General features: G+C 34.2%; 1 protein-coding gene across 1 annotated transcript in view; it reads left to right on the top strand.

The window, feature by feature from the left end:
- The window catches only part of AP3B1 (adaptor related protein complex 3 subunit beta 1), a 153,978-nt gene that overhangs the window by 60,748 nt on the left and 76,151 nt on the right, over window positions 1-17,079 (top strand). Inside the window, 5 exon segments of the mRNA XM_018918489.3 lie at window positions 743-797; window positions 877-948; window positions 3,367-3,429; window positions 4,329-4,461; window positions 10,022-10,131. Coding sequence (XP_018774034.3) covers window positions 743-797; window positions 877-948; window positions 3,367-3,429; window positions 4,329-4,461; window positions 10,022-10,131 — 433 coding nt within the window.

The following is a 17,079-nucleotide window of genomic DNA, read 5'->3' as shown; positions in this document are numbered from 1 at the left end:
AAAGCTTCAGACTAGTATCCAGACTTCTTTTGCTCACTCATGTTAAGGCTTTTAAACTCATACAATAATGATGGGAATGCCCTCGCCAAACGTTTAATTTTTTTGTATTATATTATTGTCTATCTATTACAAAGTATATTATGTAAAAGTGTCAGTTTTTTATAGATGTATATGTCTGCCAGTGTATACCTTTGAGTCACAGGAGATCCTGGCGCATTTTGAGAATTTTTAGAAAAATTCTTTAGAGAAAAATGTCATAGCATTTCTTGCTAATTGCGCACGTATTAACTGTTCTTGTAATTAATGCAGTTATTTCAACTCTGCAGATAAAGCTTGTGTCTTTTTATTCTTAGCTATGTCATCCTGAAATATTTATTTCAAGAAGGTGGATGAAATGTAAGGCTTTTGTAAGCTATTTCCATTATATAAAAATGATAAATGTAATTCTGGTTTGAATAAATACCCATGGCCTACTAGAGGTACCGTTACACTGGTGTCAGTGAGTATTTTCGCATATTGGAGTTTTAAAAAATGAGAGCCTGGTTTCATCATGCGTCTCTCTACTGTGACTCAAATGATGAAGCTGGCAGTTGGCAATAAGCTTTGCCTTCTATGTTTGTGCGAAAACAAATGGATAACTAACTTGATGTTCAAACAGAATTAAACTTTCTTTGCTGTGTTGAATTATTCTATGTGTCAGTAATTTTGTGGAATGACTCTTATTTTTCTTTTCACATTCTAGAGAGGTGCAGTATATTGTCCTGCAAAATATTGCCACTATGTCAATTCAGAGAAAGGTATACACTATTTAGAGTTTTTAAAATCACATTATATATGAAACAAAAGAGAGTTACTTAAATATATTCTGATTTTCAGGGCATGTTTGAACCTTATCTGAAGAGTTTCTATGTTAGATCAACTGATCCAACTATGATCAAAACACTCAAGGTGAGTTTATTAAAGGCAAATTTTTCTATATACTGCTGGACCTATCAGTTTTGCAACAGAAAGGTAAAATGTTTTTCACTGTAATGACACAGGTCATTCTGTGCTGTTTCTTTATCTCACTAAGAAGTATAGAGGTCTAGTTATGTCCGCAAGGGGCCTTCAGGCTTGTCAGGCTATGTGAAAGTTCCTTTTGCTGTGTTGCAGGTGGAAGAGTGGCTGTATTTTCCACTAGAGCTTTTAGGACCTTTCAGTGATAGAGAGCATGTTTTTTTTTTTTCAGCCAGGTGTTCTAACATTGAAAATTTGACTATTTCATGGGAGAAAAAGAGTCTTTAATACTGTTAGCTTGAAAAGAGTTTAAATCTCTTCCTCTGTACAAAATGGGGCAGTGTTTGAGTCCCAAATTTACTTTGAAGTCAGCATTTGACAGGAGAAGTACTTTAGGCTTTCCTCAAGGCCACATCTCAATGCATGTTTCCAGCTGTTGTCTTGTTGTTTTCTCTGTAGTAATACTTTAACAAATGTGAAATCCTTGACAAAACAATGGCTAAAAAAGTGTCTACTATTATGTGCCTTTTCTCTTGTTCTGCTTTAGATTGTCATAGGCACTTATGTTTAGGAGCGGAAGGTAGTTTTCTGAAAGAAATTTTTTTTTTCCTTATCTTTGTTTTACATGCGTATTGCACTTATATGTGCAAGAGTGGTGTAGAACAAGATAGCTATGCCAAAACTATCATTTTTGCATATAAAATAAATATATTTTTGTGTTTTATACCAACAATAAGACTTAAGTAAATTTGAGGCAGTTGGAAGCAAAAAGATAGTCTCTACATTTTAGGAATATTGTGAAGAATGCCTTACTATTATCCAAGAATAGTTAGTCCAAAAAAAATAGAAAGATGATGAATTTAAATTCCCATACTAATTGATAATATATTGGAGAAGAGGTGAAGAAGTAGAAATTGTGGTTTGTCCTTTCATTGTTTCCTTTGTTTCATGATGGCTGAAAAATTTAGAAGACCCTAAACTTTTACATACATAAAAAAATCTTCTCATTTTCTCCCTCTTCTACCTCTGTAGTTGAAGCCTACATATTTCAAAACAGAATGGTGAGACTCATGGCCGTAATTAATATGTAGGAGCGCCCTTGAATTTATATCCTGTACTGTTTGGATTTCTGTTTTTTTTTAATTTTCCAACGTCAAGTTTGCTTTTTTGATCGCTGGTTAGCATTGAGCTTAGAATTGAGCTTTCACAATAACCTATTTTAATCATAAATTCTCAGTTATAATTAATTGTCATAATCTCAGAGTCTATAGTTTTCTGAACAGTTAAGGTTTTTTCACTATTACGAGCATTACTTTGCAGACATGTGCTGATTTTCTTTTTCTGTTTTATTAATCATTCTTCTACTATTTGCAACTCTTACACAGATTTTCATAGTCAGCCTTTGTCTTCATGTCCCTGAAAACTGTAGCATCGTTGTTGCCTGTCTTCTCCTTACTTTCACAGTTCATATGTGAAAAAGGCCAGTGAAGATATTTGTAATGTTCCATTGATAGCCACTGTATAAAATAATCTCCTTTTCTCTTGCATGTTTCTCTTTTTCATTTATACTCTTGCTTTCTATGCTATTCAAGATACATATCTTTAAGAGCCTTTTGTGATGTGTGTTAAGAAATTGTTTTGAAGTACAGGTGGACTATATCATTTGAATATCATTTTCTGGATGCCTCCAAGTCAAAAAATAACAACGTATTTCTGAAGCATGACTTCTGTTTGGAGGGACAGGGTTGTGTTTTCAGTTTACTTCATTCAGAGTTGAAACAGCCTGGAAGTGTAGCATCTTAACAATATATGCCAAGTGCTGTATATCTTCCTTTTGTTCACCAGGAACAAAGAGGAGGGTTTCCAGGGTCAGACGTTGTTGGTGTTCAGTAAGATCTCATAGGAATCTCGTAGATGGAAATGTTTCATTCCTGAGTTTAAAGGTCTTTTATTACAGTTTATCTGAATATAATGGCCAATTTATTTCTCCCCGATGCAGTTGTGACTTACCTTATTTCTTCTTACACTGTTGTGTGGTTCTTATATGCTAAGGCCTATTGTATGGAAAAGCTGACAGAAGTAGCTCAAGCCCATTTGATATGCAATGAAACACTAAAGCTCAGGCTCATAAAAAATGCGTCACTGAACCTCAGTCCTGCTTTGTAAACTTTGTAAGTACTTGCAAGGAAAATATGCCTCCTGAACGCAATGGTGGTACCAGTTTGTACTGATATCTGCTATACTCTATTGAATTCTGAGTGGTATTTTTTATTTATATTTTATATACAATAAAAGTATAGTGTACATGTGGTACTGTTTATAATATTTTATTTAACTTTTGACAATATGTCTGGGTTTTTTTTCTTGTAGCTTGAAATCATGACAAATTTAGCAAATGAAGCAAACATATCAACTCTGCTTCGAGAATTTCAGGTTTGTGCAAAAGTGTATTCTCTTTTATTTATGATCTCTTTTTCCGTTGTCAGATGTTTCTCCTAGGCTTAAATTTTTCAGGTTTAAGTATTTTTGAGGATGAAATGTTCCAAATATGGAAATTAAAACATCTCATACCATAATGGACAAAGGAGCTAAGTATAAGTATATGGAAAGGAACCTAAGTATTTTGATTCTCTCTCTCCTTCCAGCTACCAAACAAAAAAAAAAAAGTGATGAGAAAAACTCAATCATTCCATATTCTTTAACACAAATTCCTGCAACTTGACTGACACTACAAGTCACTGTATGACAGTGTCTGAATTTTAGCAGTATTTGGTCATTAGTATTTGTTGCCAAACCTCGTTTCCATAAGTCATTTGATGAAATTGTGTTTATTGTCTCTAATATCTTTATGTATCAGCAAGATCTTCTGTCTTTATTGTGAAACAGTGTCTGTCCTTTCTTTCTTCTTTGCTTGTGGCATCTATTTGCATTGCTTCAGTTCTCTGGCCGGATTTCTGTGAAAGGTACTGGTTTTCAGGCAGGTAGGTTATTTATAGTTTCAGAAATACTCCTAGTTAAATGAACTGAAACCTCTATGAAGAGAGACCTCATCAACTCCTCCAACCCTGCACACAAGTGAATGGCTGGTTTTGAGTAACTGCCCCTGCCCCAGGCTTTCTTGAAATCAGAGGTTTGCGTGGCCATGGGTGACCAAAGCTTGCAAGAAAATGTCTTCCACAAGTGACAAGGAGGTGAAAAATTATAGTTTCTAATGTGCATCGTACCTTTCTAAGTTTAATTTATTATGCAGTATGTTTGCCTCATGAAAATAAATGATAAGTCTTTGTTTGACAAGAGTTATATATTGACTAACAACAATCCTGTTTCTTCAGACTTATGTGAAAAGCCAAGACAAGCAGTTTGCTGCGGCTACGATTCAGGCTATAGGCAGATGCGCCACTAACATCACCGAAGTGACTGACACGTGCCTTAACGGCCTCGTCTGTTTGCTCTCCAACAGGGATGGTAAGCTAAAGTTCTCTTCGTTTTCTGGATAGCTGATAGCATGAAATGTTTTCTTAGAGAGAACCACACAAAGCTTCAGATCACGTCAAGAAGTGAGAGTTGACTTCTATAAGAATTTGGCTAACGACTGGATAAAAATCCTGCACTTCCAAAGGTTCTGGTATTCACTGAGTAGTTATTTTCTCTTCTGATAGAGAAATTAATTCATTGTGGCCCTCAATTACATGTTTACCTACTTTTTCTTAAAATGCTGTGATTATTAAAGTGTACTGTTTTGATTATCATAGGTATCAATAGTTAGTTACAAGCTAAGTTGCATCAAAGCAGTTAGCCTGTAGAGGGTGCTGAAGCTTGGAATTTTTTTTTGTAGTGCATCAATGCCTAAATGAAAACACATATTAAATAGTTTTAGGATAAATGGCCCCAAATTTGGCTTTTTTTTGTACTTTAGCCTTCTGTTATTTTTGGATCACAAAAAAAAGTTTCAAATCATTAGGGAACGCAGTAAGGAGCAGATAAAGTCGAAGAGGGTATAGCAGCACAGTAAGTCAATACCTAATAATATTGTATTTTCTTACTAGTTACCAATGAATACGGCAGTTTTATTTCATAAGAAGTCAGTAGTATGTGTTAATAAATAATGTCAGGAAGGAGCAAAAGCATAATTGTGGAGTGTCCTGGAGTAGTTCAAATAGTTCAAAGAACTTGGCTGATACTGCTCTTGGCTTTGAAAAGCAGCATTAATGCCTCTGTATATCTCCTGGACATATTTTTCATGGTAATCCCGAAAAGGCCTTTGTTGGGGACATCATTTTGGCAGCATATATTTGGCCAGTGACCCACTAATACACATAGAGCTTTCTCTTGTTTTTTTAATGAACGGAGTTGTCATTCTCAACCACCTCATCTTGTATCAGAAATTCTTAAGTGTATAGCTTTGTATTTTCAATATGTGTGACTTTTATTTCTTAGTGCTGTAGATCTTGTTTCTGTTTAAGTCTTTCTGATTATCAGCTGCATTTAAAATATCTTCCCATATCGTGTTACAAAGCCATGTCTACGCAGTGCACCTTCTTGTATTATATGCAGCAACAATCATAGTAAAAATACAAGCTTCAAAGGTTGTTCTTGATTTTGCCTGATTCTTCTAGCCATCTTCCTCTGAGTAGGCTTCCTTCAGTATGTACAAATATCCATATTTCTTCTGTTTTAAATGAAATAATAAAACTGTCACTTCAGAATACAGATTTTGTTACTTAAGAATCTGTTTTCTTGCTTTGTTTTTGTTTTGAAGGAACCAAGAAAAGAGGAAAAAGTTTTTTTCCTTTTATCATAGATTGTGAGTTTAATATTTTCTTCAGATTCATTCAATATGTATATATATATTTATATACACATATATATGTATGTATGTGTATACAAAAATCTGTCTCAACAAGATTCGTTTTCATGTCTGTTTCTAAGTAGTTGTCTAGCAAATAAAATTATCTTCTTGTGCTTACTGTTCTGAAAGACTGCAAAGGATATATTGAGGATCTTTTAAATCTGGCAGCTGGCAAATTGCTTTACCATAGCTGCAGTGTCTTTTTTCCTTCTTTCAGAGAATGAATAGAGTGGCATAATTTACATGGTACCTTTCCTCAGGTGGCAGGAAATTACTGATAGTCACAGCTTACTGAACGTAAGAGTTTTGGCATGGTAAGGGAATAAAAAAGAGATTTAGCATAGAGGATGAGAAGAGCTTTAAGAGTCTTTGTTAATCTTGCTTTCCCCCAACTTTTACTGTTAAAGTATGCCAGCAATCTGTTTACTCCGCTTCTTGTTTCATGATCATTTGAGCCTGGACGTAGTCCTGCTGCTTTGTGTAGCATGAAGCACAAGCTGGTGGGTCCAGCAGATATGGGGTCTGTGACAGCAGCATCAGCTGTGCTGTCTCTGTGCTATTTTCTTATTGTGAAGAAGTTACTTGAGTGCAGCAGAGAGGTGCTCATACTAGTTTTACCAAACCATAACAGAATCCTGAAGTACAAGTTTGTGGGAAAAGTGCCTTCTCATTCCATGTGCTTGTAACTGTAGATACAACCCAACACTCAGGATATCTTGGCTGTATCTGTTACAAGGGCTTTACAGTTAATCATTCTACAGCTTGGGTGATAAAAGGCAGGACATTGTTCCAGAAACAAGGATATCAAAAACTGCTCTTGAAATTTTCTTTTCTTGCTTAGCAGTGACTCACAGTCAGATTTTCCCTACTCAGGAAGGCTGTGGTATGTGGGGAAAAAAAAGTACAACATTTGAACTACAGAAGTGCAACAGAATCTAGAAATTTCAGTGATGAGATGCCTTGGTGAATGATTACCACAAGCTAAACTTGACTCACTCCTGAAGAAACTGTTTTTGTGAAGCTGTGTTGATGGCTGAGAATTACTTTCCTTCCTCATCTGCTGAAGGAAGGACAAAAAGAAAAGTTGCTTTCTTTCTCTAGTGTGACATTTGGCATTTGACTGATTCCTTTAAGCAATTGTATTGATAGTTTCAACTGACTGTTGGGCCCCACTGTAACATAAAAGTCATTTTAGATGTTAGAGACACATTATAGGAATTATATAGGGATTACAGAAGTTTCTTGTCTGGCTGTATTGCATATACTAGATATCCTGCCAGTTTTTCATAGATGGGTGACTTCCATTTTCTCTTGAAAGTTGCAGGTTGAATGTAAGCATGGTTGTAGAATATGTAGCTAAAATATTTTTTGCCCTGAAAATCTGTATGAAATCACAAGTCATAAAACTACAGGAACTGTTGATGTGTCTGTAACTAGTACATATCTCTTCAAATTACTGTTAGAATGGCATAAAAGAAAAGCAACTTGTAGCATCCAGTTTATATGTATTAAAATGGTTTCTGAGATTTTTTTAATTGATGTTATAAGGATGGAAAAGTTAACAAGGTAAAAGCTTAAACTTTGGCTAGTTCTGAGAAGCGGAAAGTTAGGTCTGTCTGGGTAATTAGCTGTAGTTGTTGCCTTTTAGTTTGTTTTTAACCCTAACAGTATTGTTAGTAACCCTAATAACAGAATGGTTTGATTTAGAAGGGAACTTTAAATTTCATGTAGTCCAACTGCCCTGCCATGGGCAGTGACACATTGCACAGACCACAGACCAAGTGGCTTGAAATTCCATCTAACGTGACCTTGAGTGTTTTTGGGGAAGGAGTACCCACCAAAATGGCATCCTGTCAAAACCAGTTGATGCAGTTTTGCTGCTTTTAGAAAAAGGGTTCATACAAATTATAAACTGTGGATAAATTAGTCTTCACTTGTGTTTTTTAGTTGCTGCAAGGGTGGGTTAATGTAAGTGAAAGAAAATTTGATGTAACATTAATGATTTCAAATGTTGTATTTCAGAATTCACTTTTTGAATGTTCTCTGGTAATATACTCCATGCTGAGATGATCTTCTAAGGGTCTGTTATAATGCAGCCAAATTCTCAATTATGGCAGAAGTCTTTAATTTAGTTCTACAGCTTACTGTCTGCTACGTTGTTAATTTTTTTGCTTACATCATTATTCAACAAACTGGAACAATATATGACAGAGTATATTTTAAGTTTTTGAGAAGTTGTCAGGCTTCAGGGTCTTTTTACTATGACTTGAAAATTGAAACTGCTGGTACCCTATGTAGTCTTTATTGATAAAAGTGTTTCTGATCAGATTTTCTGTGATTTTCAGTCTTTATTTTAAGAATTTAATTTACTTTTTGTAATCCTTTAGATATGATTTAGACTGTTTCAAAATTCTTGTGTTCATTTATCATTGCCTTGCATGGACTTCCTCTTTGATAATTCTAGTAGGAGTTACATTTTAAATAATTTTCTTACTGCACATTCAGAATGCTAGTTTTATCTCCCCTTCTAGTAATTTGCTGGAGTTTATTATGGTTTTGAACATAAGTGTTTCTCTTTTATTTCTGCTCATTTTTGGTATCCTTTGTGTGCACAAAGTAAGCCTCACAGAGTATGACTGTGTCTGTCCTTATTCTGATACAAATGCATTCTGATTTTGTTTGTACTTTTTTACCCAGTATCTAGACTTTTGTAAAATAATCATATTAGTCTACAGTTGTTTACAATTGTGATTAACAAATTGTGTACAATTCTGGTTTCTTTAAATTTGCTCCCACAGATAGCATGGAAGTAGTTCCTATGGTGACATCTCATCTGCTGCAGTTGATATTGCCATAGTCAGTTTTACACTGTCAACAAGTGTTTATAATAATGACTTCATGTGCACTCATTTTTTTGGATTCAGTTTTATTTTTCTTAACTATTCAGTGTTTCACAAAATACTGAATGATGAAAGTTGCCATCCCAATGTTCCCCACTCTAAATATTCCAGATCGTAGTTTTCAAGTTTCAAGAATTGTTTTCCTATTTTAATGTCTGGCAAAATACAATGTAAATTAAATTTATCTGTAGGATTGTGCAAGACCTTGAGATGTTAACCTTGCTTCAAGAAGTTAGTCTAGAAAAATGACAGATGTCATGTCAAATAAAAGATGACAGAAAAAGCTGCAAGCTAAAATCTAAGCATTTCAGAGGCATATGACATAATAATAAGCTCAGAGCTCTTGGAAAGCCTTTCTCCATAAAGAAGTTTGCTTTCTCAGAAAAACCTGAAACAACAAGAAAACCCCACAACCCCCCAAAATTTAGATATCTCTGCCCCACACTGTTTTATTGAACCTTGAGCGTGCTTGATTGCTGAATGAATGATCCATGTGTCAGATTAACTCAGACAGAAATGCAGGAATACCTCTGTTTAACAAAAGGTAGTTAGACTTCTTCATCTTTCCTTACATGAGTTTACTCTTGCATGGAAGCTCGCCTGTGCTCATTTGGGGTCTTTTTAGCTTCAAAAATTGTACATTTCATACAAGTTGATCAGGCTGTGAATGTTACTTGTTGCAGTAGTTAAGCACTCCAGTGCATGACTTTGGCATGAATCTTACAACAGCTTGCTATTTAGAAGCTTCATTTGAATGTACTAGAGATTAGGTTACAGACCTGAGAGAAACTGTTTATATGCAGAACATTCTTTGCATTTAGAAAAAATGCAAAGGAGATGTTTAGATATTTCTCTAGCGTATGAATGAGCTGTTACTTTTTAATGCAAGCATTTTTATTCTCATTGCAGACTGCCAGTTACTTTTGAATATGCATCATTTTAATGAAAAGCAGTGCTTTTTTTTACACTGTTTCTCAATTTTATAGGAAAAATCTGAATTGCAGCTTCAATAAAAAGCAGTTTCATACAGTATATGCTAGGTTGGTAATTTTACGTTTAGAATGTTTGTGTCCTCTTTTTGCTGATTGTAACGTGATTCAGGAAGCTGAACTTACATTACTTAGTAGAATGGTTTACCTCTTTCTTACCAAATTAATATAATTCAGTTCTGCAAAGCGTATTTGGAAAGCTTTTACATCTTTTACAATCAATTATTTATGGCTTCTTCTTTCGCATAAATGCTTTTTAAATTAATTATCTGTTTTGTCTAAAACAGAAATCGTAGTTGCTGAAAGTGTTGTTGTCATTAAGAAACTGCTGCAAACTCAGCCGGCACACCATGGTGAAATTATTAAGCATATGGCCAAACTCTTGGATAACATTACAGTGAGTATTTGTTCACACACTCTTATTTGTCAACTTTTACCTTGTAAGCTGATAATGAGATTTTTGTCTCCTTCGAATTTGTGCTGTAAATGAAAGTAAGTATATTAGAGAAATGCAAAATATTTTTTTTTTACATACAATATTTTTTTTCATGATCTTAATGGAAAGGAAGTAGAAGCTATCAGATGGCTCCAATTTGTGCCTTAGGTCTGGGAAGCTATTTTTAAAGAGAACCCTGGAAATGCTGAATTCTAAACTTACTATTCATCCTGTTACTCCAGGATGAATAGTAAGTTTAGAATGTGAGTGTGTAAATTGAAATGAAAATCATGAGTTAACTTAAGGATTATTTGCCAGTTGTCTTCGTGATCTGGAGTGGAGTTTGAAAGTTTTATTTCAACCCTTTTTCCCCAAATTATGTGACCTTTCCATGGTATCAGACATGCTGCTGTGAGTGTGTTGCAGTGTCTTGAAGTTGCATCTTTATCTTCTGGGTATTTGATATTCTGTGGTATTTAACATTAAAATTTAAATTATTCCCCATTATCTGTCTTTAGACTTTACTGACCTTTAGGTATGCAAATATTTAGTTCCCAAATTCTCCTCACAGGCCCAGTAATTGATAAAACATTTAGTGATCTGTCCTAAATTAGAGTGTAGGTATGGCATCTAGTACCTATCTGTTATATCCTAAACCAAAGGTGTCAGATTTTGATCTGTCAACAATTATTTTCTGTTGAGAACTGTTTAATTTCATAAAATTACATCTTTAACTATTGATTTTCACAAAGTTACATATGTTTTGATAATGGAGCAGTTTCTAAATCAGTGAACCTTCTTTTCTCTGAAGTTTAATTCAGCAAAGTTTGGCGTATTTAAAGAAAAAGAAGGTGGTGTTCTTGGTTCATGCTTACTGAAAAATTAAATAAATCTTTGGCTGCTAAGAGCTGATGGTCCTTTTGTAACTGATATAAAGAAAATAAATTCTACTGAATTGCTCATATCAAAATAAGATACTATTTCTAATTACATATCAAAGTAATACCTCATGTATACTAATTGCCTATATTTTCAGAACATTTGTGCAATATTTTGATGGCATATTACAATCTCAAGAACAATGTTCTGCCACTTTACCAAATGAGTTTGGCATCTTATTTCCACATACTCTACAAGAGAAAATAGTTACTTCTCTAAATACACTGTTTAAAACTTAGAAGAGTTTCATAGCTATTTTATACAACTAATACTTTCAAGTAAATCCTCAAAGTTTTGTGGAAAAGAAAATCCTTTTCGAAGTCTAATAATGGGGATGGGGAGAAGACATGCTGTACTTAAAACTAACATTCTCGGGTTTTACTGTATGAGGTTATATAGTATATATCAGGAAATGTTAAGTGGTAGGAGAACAATCTGTGGGATTGAGCAGTCATTGGACTAAAGTAAAAATCAAAATCTGATTCTGAATCCTGGATTTTATTCAAGAACAAAGAAGTGGTGGTCAAGAATAACAGTCATGTAGTCATGAACCTCCAAGGTGATTTTTTTACACCTTTCTATGACATTTTAAATGATAACTTCAACATACATAACCTTCTTGGTATGCTCAAGACTTTGAATTAAAGAATACATTTTGAAGAAGTTCATATTTATAATTTGGATGCTGTATCATTTTGATGACTGCCCTTACTATGTCTGAAAACGAGTGTATTCCTTCACAGAATGATTTGGGTTGGGAGGAAACTGTAAAGAGCATCTGGTCCAAACCCTTAACTCCTTACTTCTGTAAAGTATAAGTGTATCCATTTCAGAATGAGTGTTTAGATACTGGGGATGTTATTTTGAGATGTCAGTACTTCATATAGTAGTACTGGAATTTCTGACATCTGCACTTGTACTTTCAACACTGACCTTACTATGACAAAAGTGGTTGTGAGTTGACATAACACAATTGCCTTGGTTTTTGTCTGGATTTTGTCAAGGATTCCTGACCGTTATTACACTGACAGACGATATGCATACTTATGTACATGCACACATGTGTACATACTTACTTTTCACAGGGCTTTTTGGCATTTTGGTTGGGTTTAGTTTTTTTTTCTTGGCCTCTCTTCTGTTGTTGTAAAGTATTAGGATTGAAACATAGAGGACCTACCCTAGAGTTCTATACAGGAGTATAACCCCTGTTTTTAGAGGACTCTTGCATTTGGATGTAGAAAAAGCAGCCAAATGTGGGCTTGAATGAACTTGAAACTGAAGGATGAGGGAATGTGAACAAGGAAATTCTTTGTTGCTTTTTACAGTTGAAATTAATTTAGTACTAGGTATTACACAGATGAAAGCATGAAGAGGAAATTGTTAAGAATTAATACTATTAAATCAAAAAGCCTGTACAGAAAAATGAAGCTTTTTGATTCTTATGTCATTATTTAGTTGAAGTAAATGATAAACAGCCACTAAAATAAGCAAAATTGTTGTAAACTCAGTGGAATAGACTTTTTAGTTTGTGCCTGATTTTTTCTCATTGATATTGTTATAAATATCACTTGTGCTATCCTGAGATTGTGATTGGTAATGTTGAGGTGCCTGAAAATCTTTCACAGCATTGTTTTTTTCAGGTCATTTACTTTACTGAAATTTACTTGTTCATGTTCTCATCTTCTTCATCCACAGACGCCATTTAGAAAGGGGTGGGATGTAGAATATTTAGAAGATAACAATTTTGCCTTATAAAATAAATAAAACTAAATAAGAAGCTAAATATTAAGACCATATATGAAAAATAGGAAGACCAACTATAAAAAATATTAGTAAGTTCACTTAAAAATACTGAACTCTTGCAGATCACTGTCTCTAAATTATCATAAAGTTTAGGTCTGTTTCAGTTTGTCCTTTGATTGATATTTCTTACATATCTGAAAATAGTGGTTATTTTTGTTCCTTTACTTTTGTGTGTTTTCATTTGTACCTTAAACTTTTATCCCAGGTGTGCCCAGGCAAAAATCTGTGAGATCTATTTTGTGTGTGATACTTGCTGAGTTCTTAGACTTGTGCGTAATACAGCTTGATCTAGCTGTGTTCCAGCCTCCTTTCCTCACACTCTTCAAAAGCTGTAATCGAGAAGTACGTCTGGAGGGTGTCCTGAAGACAATAAACAAGAGAATAATTTGATCTCTTTAAACTTCCATTTTTAAAAAACATAATAACATTTCCATTTGGCTGTCAATGTGTTAAAAATGTTGTCATGCTTTGCAATTTATTGACTTGCAAAAATGTGAGCAAGAGATTGGAGTAGTGCTCATTTGTGTTAGAAGTGCTCATTATTAAGCCCACTCTGAGGTGGGCTTAATAATTTTGTGTGTACAGCTTTTATAGTAACAGAAGTTTAAAAAATATACTTAGGGGAAGGAGCCACTTAAAGAAGGGTCAGTTCAAAAACCTGTTTTTATGAGTTTCATCTCCAGCAGCAACAAAATCTGATGCTTTAGGGAAAGGGTTTTGAAGCTAAGAGAAGTTCATTCTGCACCTCCAATATTTCTTCTCATCCAATTACTGGAAGCTTCTGCTTACTGTCCACATCAACATGCTTACTAATCTAAAAATTCCAACTTCTCCTCATATTCCATGTCTCTGATCAACTATTCTCTCCTCTCTTTGCCTTTTCCTGATGTGAGGGTTTTAAAGTAGGGTGACTAGAAGCGTATCCAGTAGTCAAATGTGCTGGAGAAATCTTATGCAATGACATAGTGATACTGCTTGTTTTGTGCTTTTTTTCTCACTTTCCTAGTGTTGCCTGCCTTTTGACTTCTGCAGAACACTGACTTAACAACTCTACAACTCTCTGAAAATGTTCATGATTCCGAGATATATTCTTCTTTAGAAATACCTTGGGAATTCATCAGAATGTGTAGAATATGTTTTTGCATCCTCTTCTTAATGTTCCAAGGCCAGTAGTCTCCAAATTCGTTTCTGCCTTTCATATTTTAGAAAAATTGTTTATTATGGTACATTGTATTCAGTAAGAACTACTATCTGGGTGATGGGAATCTTGACTTCCAGTGTGACTTTTCTCTTACAGTACTACTAAGGCAGGTTTTTTGAAAGTTGGTGAATTCTTACATTCTTGTTTTTCATTACAGACTTATTCCTGGTTCCTTCTAGAATATGAGCAAGAATATTAAACAAGTCTGAAGGTTTTCTGATCTAGAGATGATGAGGAATACTTCTTGATTGGATTAGGCATTCCAAATACAGAGAAAATATAAGATAGTGATGTGTAATTTTTAAGAGCTTAATATGCGATGAAAATCATGTTGCTTATGGATGTAACTAAGTGTTTTTATTTACTGTGTTGGATTGTGATTATTATTACAAGATAGTGGACTCATAGTTTTTAACACTGTTTCATTCACAGAGATAACAAACTTGACTTTCCTAGTCTTACATAAATACTGCTTATAGTTCTGTTTCTGATATGGCTTTGCATAACAGGCAGCTTGCTTTCTTTAATGTAGTTCTCCTTTCTTGTGGGGTAGGAAAGGTGTCACAAACTATGACATCCATATCTTTTTGTATTTATTTCAGTTCTGCGAACTTCAGATTCTAGCCACATTCTTTTACCTTCTTACTTAAATAAGTAATTTTTAAACTTTTGTATTAGGAATGATTTAACAAACAATCCTCATAATTTGACAGTTTTTTTACTGACTCTGATATCTATGTAGTTCTTTAGAATTTGACAGGAATATGTGGCCACTGGGACATTGTGTCCAGGGACACTGAACTTGAAGTAAATATTCTGCTGGAATAAAACACAATTAAAAAAAAAATTGTCCACTGTATAAGAGGTGCAGTCACCAGTAAAAATTCTGTTTTAAAGGAATTGTATATGTAGAGGTTCAAAGAATAGAGGAGTTCTGGAAGGTCTACCATTTGAAAACAAAAAATGAATACTTCTATTCTGCTCCTGTTCTTTCCTGTGTACCTTTTCTTCTTGCTGTCAGTCTGACATTTCAAATCAACTTTATCCCTCTTTCCATTTCTGATTCCAGGTAAAATTTTAAAAAAATTGCTAGCATGCAAATTTTCTCCTGGATGCAGAAAAAAATTTCATCTCAGTTGCAATTTGAGTATCTCTCATTTTGTGACATATGTGAATAACCAAAATTGGTGATTTTAAGTTGTACTTTACCCTTGTGTTTTGTGTGAATATATTGAGAGCTAAACAGCTTTTCAATAGTTTTTCAATTGTGCTGCTTAGAGCAATCTGTAAAGTCTTTATGGTATCTTTCTCTAATTGCTGTAAGTAACCAGAGTCTTGGTTTGAGGGGAGTGTCTGGCTGTTCTTTTGTTTTCCTTTTGTGACCATTTATTTATTTTCCTTGAGACAGGTAATGGGTAGAAATGGCAATAGAAACTGCCTCCTGGTACTAAAGGCTTAAGAAGTGCACTTAACCACTTGCTCGGGCCATATGGAATAAAACATCAGGCAAAGTAATTTACAATCCTGTTTGCCTTTGAGGATAATGCAGAGCAGGGCTGAATAATGAAAGTATTATTTCCTGCATTTTTGTCAATTCAAGGTCCCTACTTAAGCTATACTGGAAAAGGCAGTGAAGGTCTAGAAGGGGCTTCATTTCTTGTTTGCTGTTTTGAGTACCCTGGAAACAACAGCTGTAGGATCATGCACTTGATATTACATGGTTGAGAACTGGAAGGCTTAAACAGGGAAAAAGAAGTCTGAAAATATTGTGTGATTTTGACCTCAAATGAATCCAGTGACACAGAAACATTGGGTTCATCAGTTCGACATACACTTTTCCTTAAAATGGTTTCTGCTCAGGGTTTGATTCAAAAAGTCTCTAATTGGTATTGATTCTTGTGGCACAAAATTGTGTTTAATATATATGCAGTATTTACATAGTAATCTAACCACCTGGTTAAAAGGCAAATTCTCACAAGAAATTTCTGTCTTCCATTGTCACTATTTTTCAAATGAGGTTTTGTTTAGTCTAATTATTAGCATTGTAAAACTAGTTTATTACTTGAATAAATTTATTTTACAAACTGGGAAAAAGACTTGGAAGAGTAAAACAGTGTGCTTACATGTATACTATTTAAATATATTTAAATACATTTCATTGTGGTTTTAAAGTGTAGTCCTGGGCTTGACTAGGAAAATACAAGAATGATACTTGCGTGTCATTATTAATGCTATTACTGAAATTGGTCTGCTCTGTGAACTGTGTTTGCTTTATAAAAAGACAACAATATGAAAAAGAATGGGCTGGCATTCTGATAGGCTGCTGCTCAGACTATGGTACTTGGTGGTCTCTTGTAGAATTTTAGTATTTTAGCAAGTCTGTAATGAAATATTTTAGAAAAATAAATCTAGCATAACTGAAATCTGAAGTTGCCTATATATTCTTATTTAGAGGTATCTATCTGTACAGTAGGCAACTTGAACTGCTCCAATACTGGAAAATCTAATGTACCACTCAATTACTATTCTTTAGCTCAATTTAAAATAATAGATTGGGTGTGAGGTCTTAATGCAGTGTAACCTTTGGAACATTAGAAATAACCTCTTTCCCTTTGAAATCAGTGCAGCAGTAATGGCATCAGTCTTACCATTTTGCAGATGAACATACTCTGACTGCGTTTAAAGTTTTTATACATAGTGGTTGTTCAGTAGCTTGTTCGTCTCTCTCATACTGTAAATTCCAAGGCTATTTAATTTTTTGTCAACTCACATTAAAGAATTCATCTGTATCTTGATCTGTATTTTTATAATATCTAAATATGTTAAATCAATGTGTTATACCACTTTCAACATATTATCTCTATCTTAAATTTCTTCATTGTAATCAGAATTGGCCTTTATCTCTACAGGACTTTTTTTTGTTGTTGTTGGACTCTATTCTGTGTATCTATTATGTGCTTTTTCTT

The sequence above is a fragment of the Serinus canaria genome, chromosome Z (assembly GCF_022539315.1).
Source record: "Serinus canaria isolate serCan28SL12 chromosome Z, serCan2020, whole genome shotgun sequence".
In the NCBI taxonomy this organism is placed as follows: Eukaryota; Metazoa; Chordata; class Aves; order Passeriformes; family Fringillidae; genus Serinus; species Serinus canaria.
Note: the sequence above shows the minus strand (reverse complement) of the source record. Positions and strands in the feature narration are given on the sequence as shown.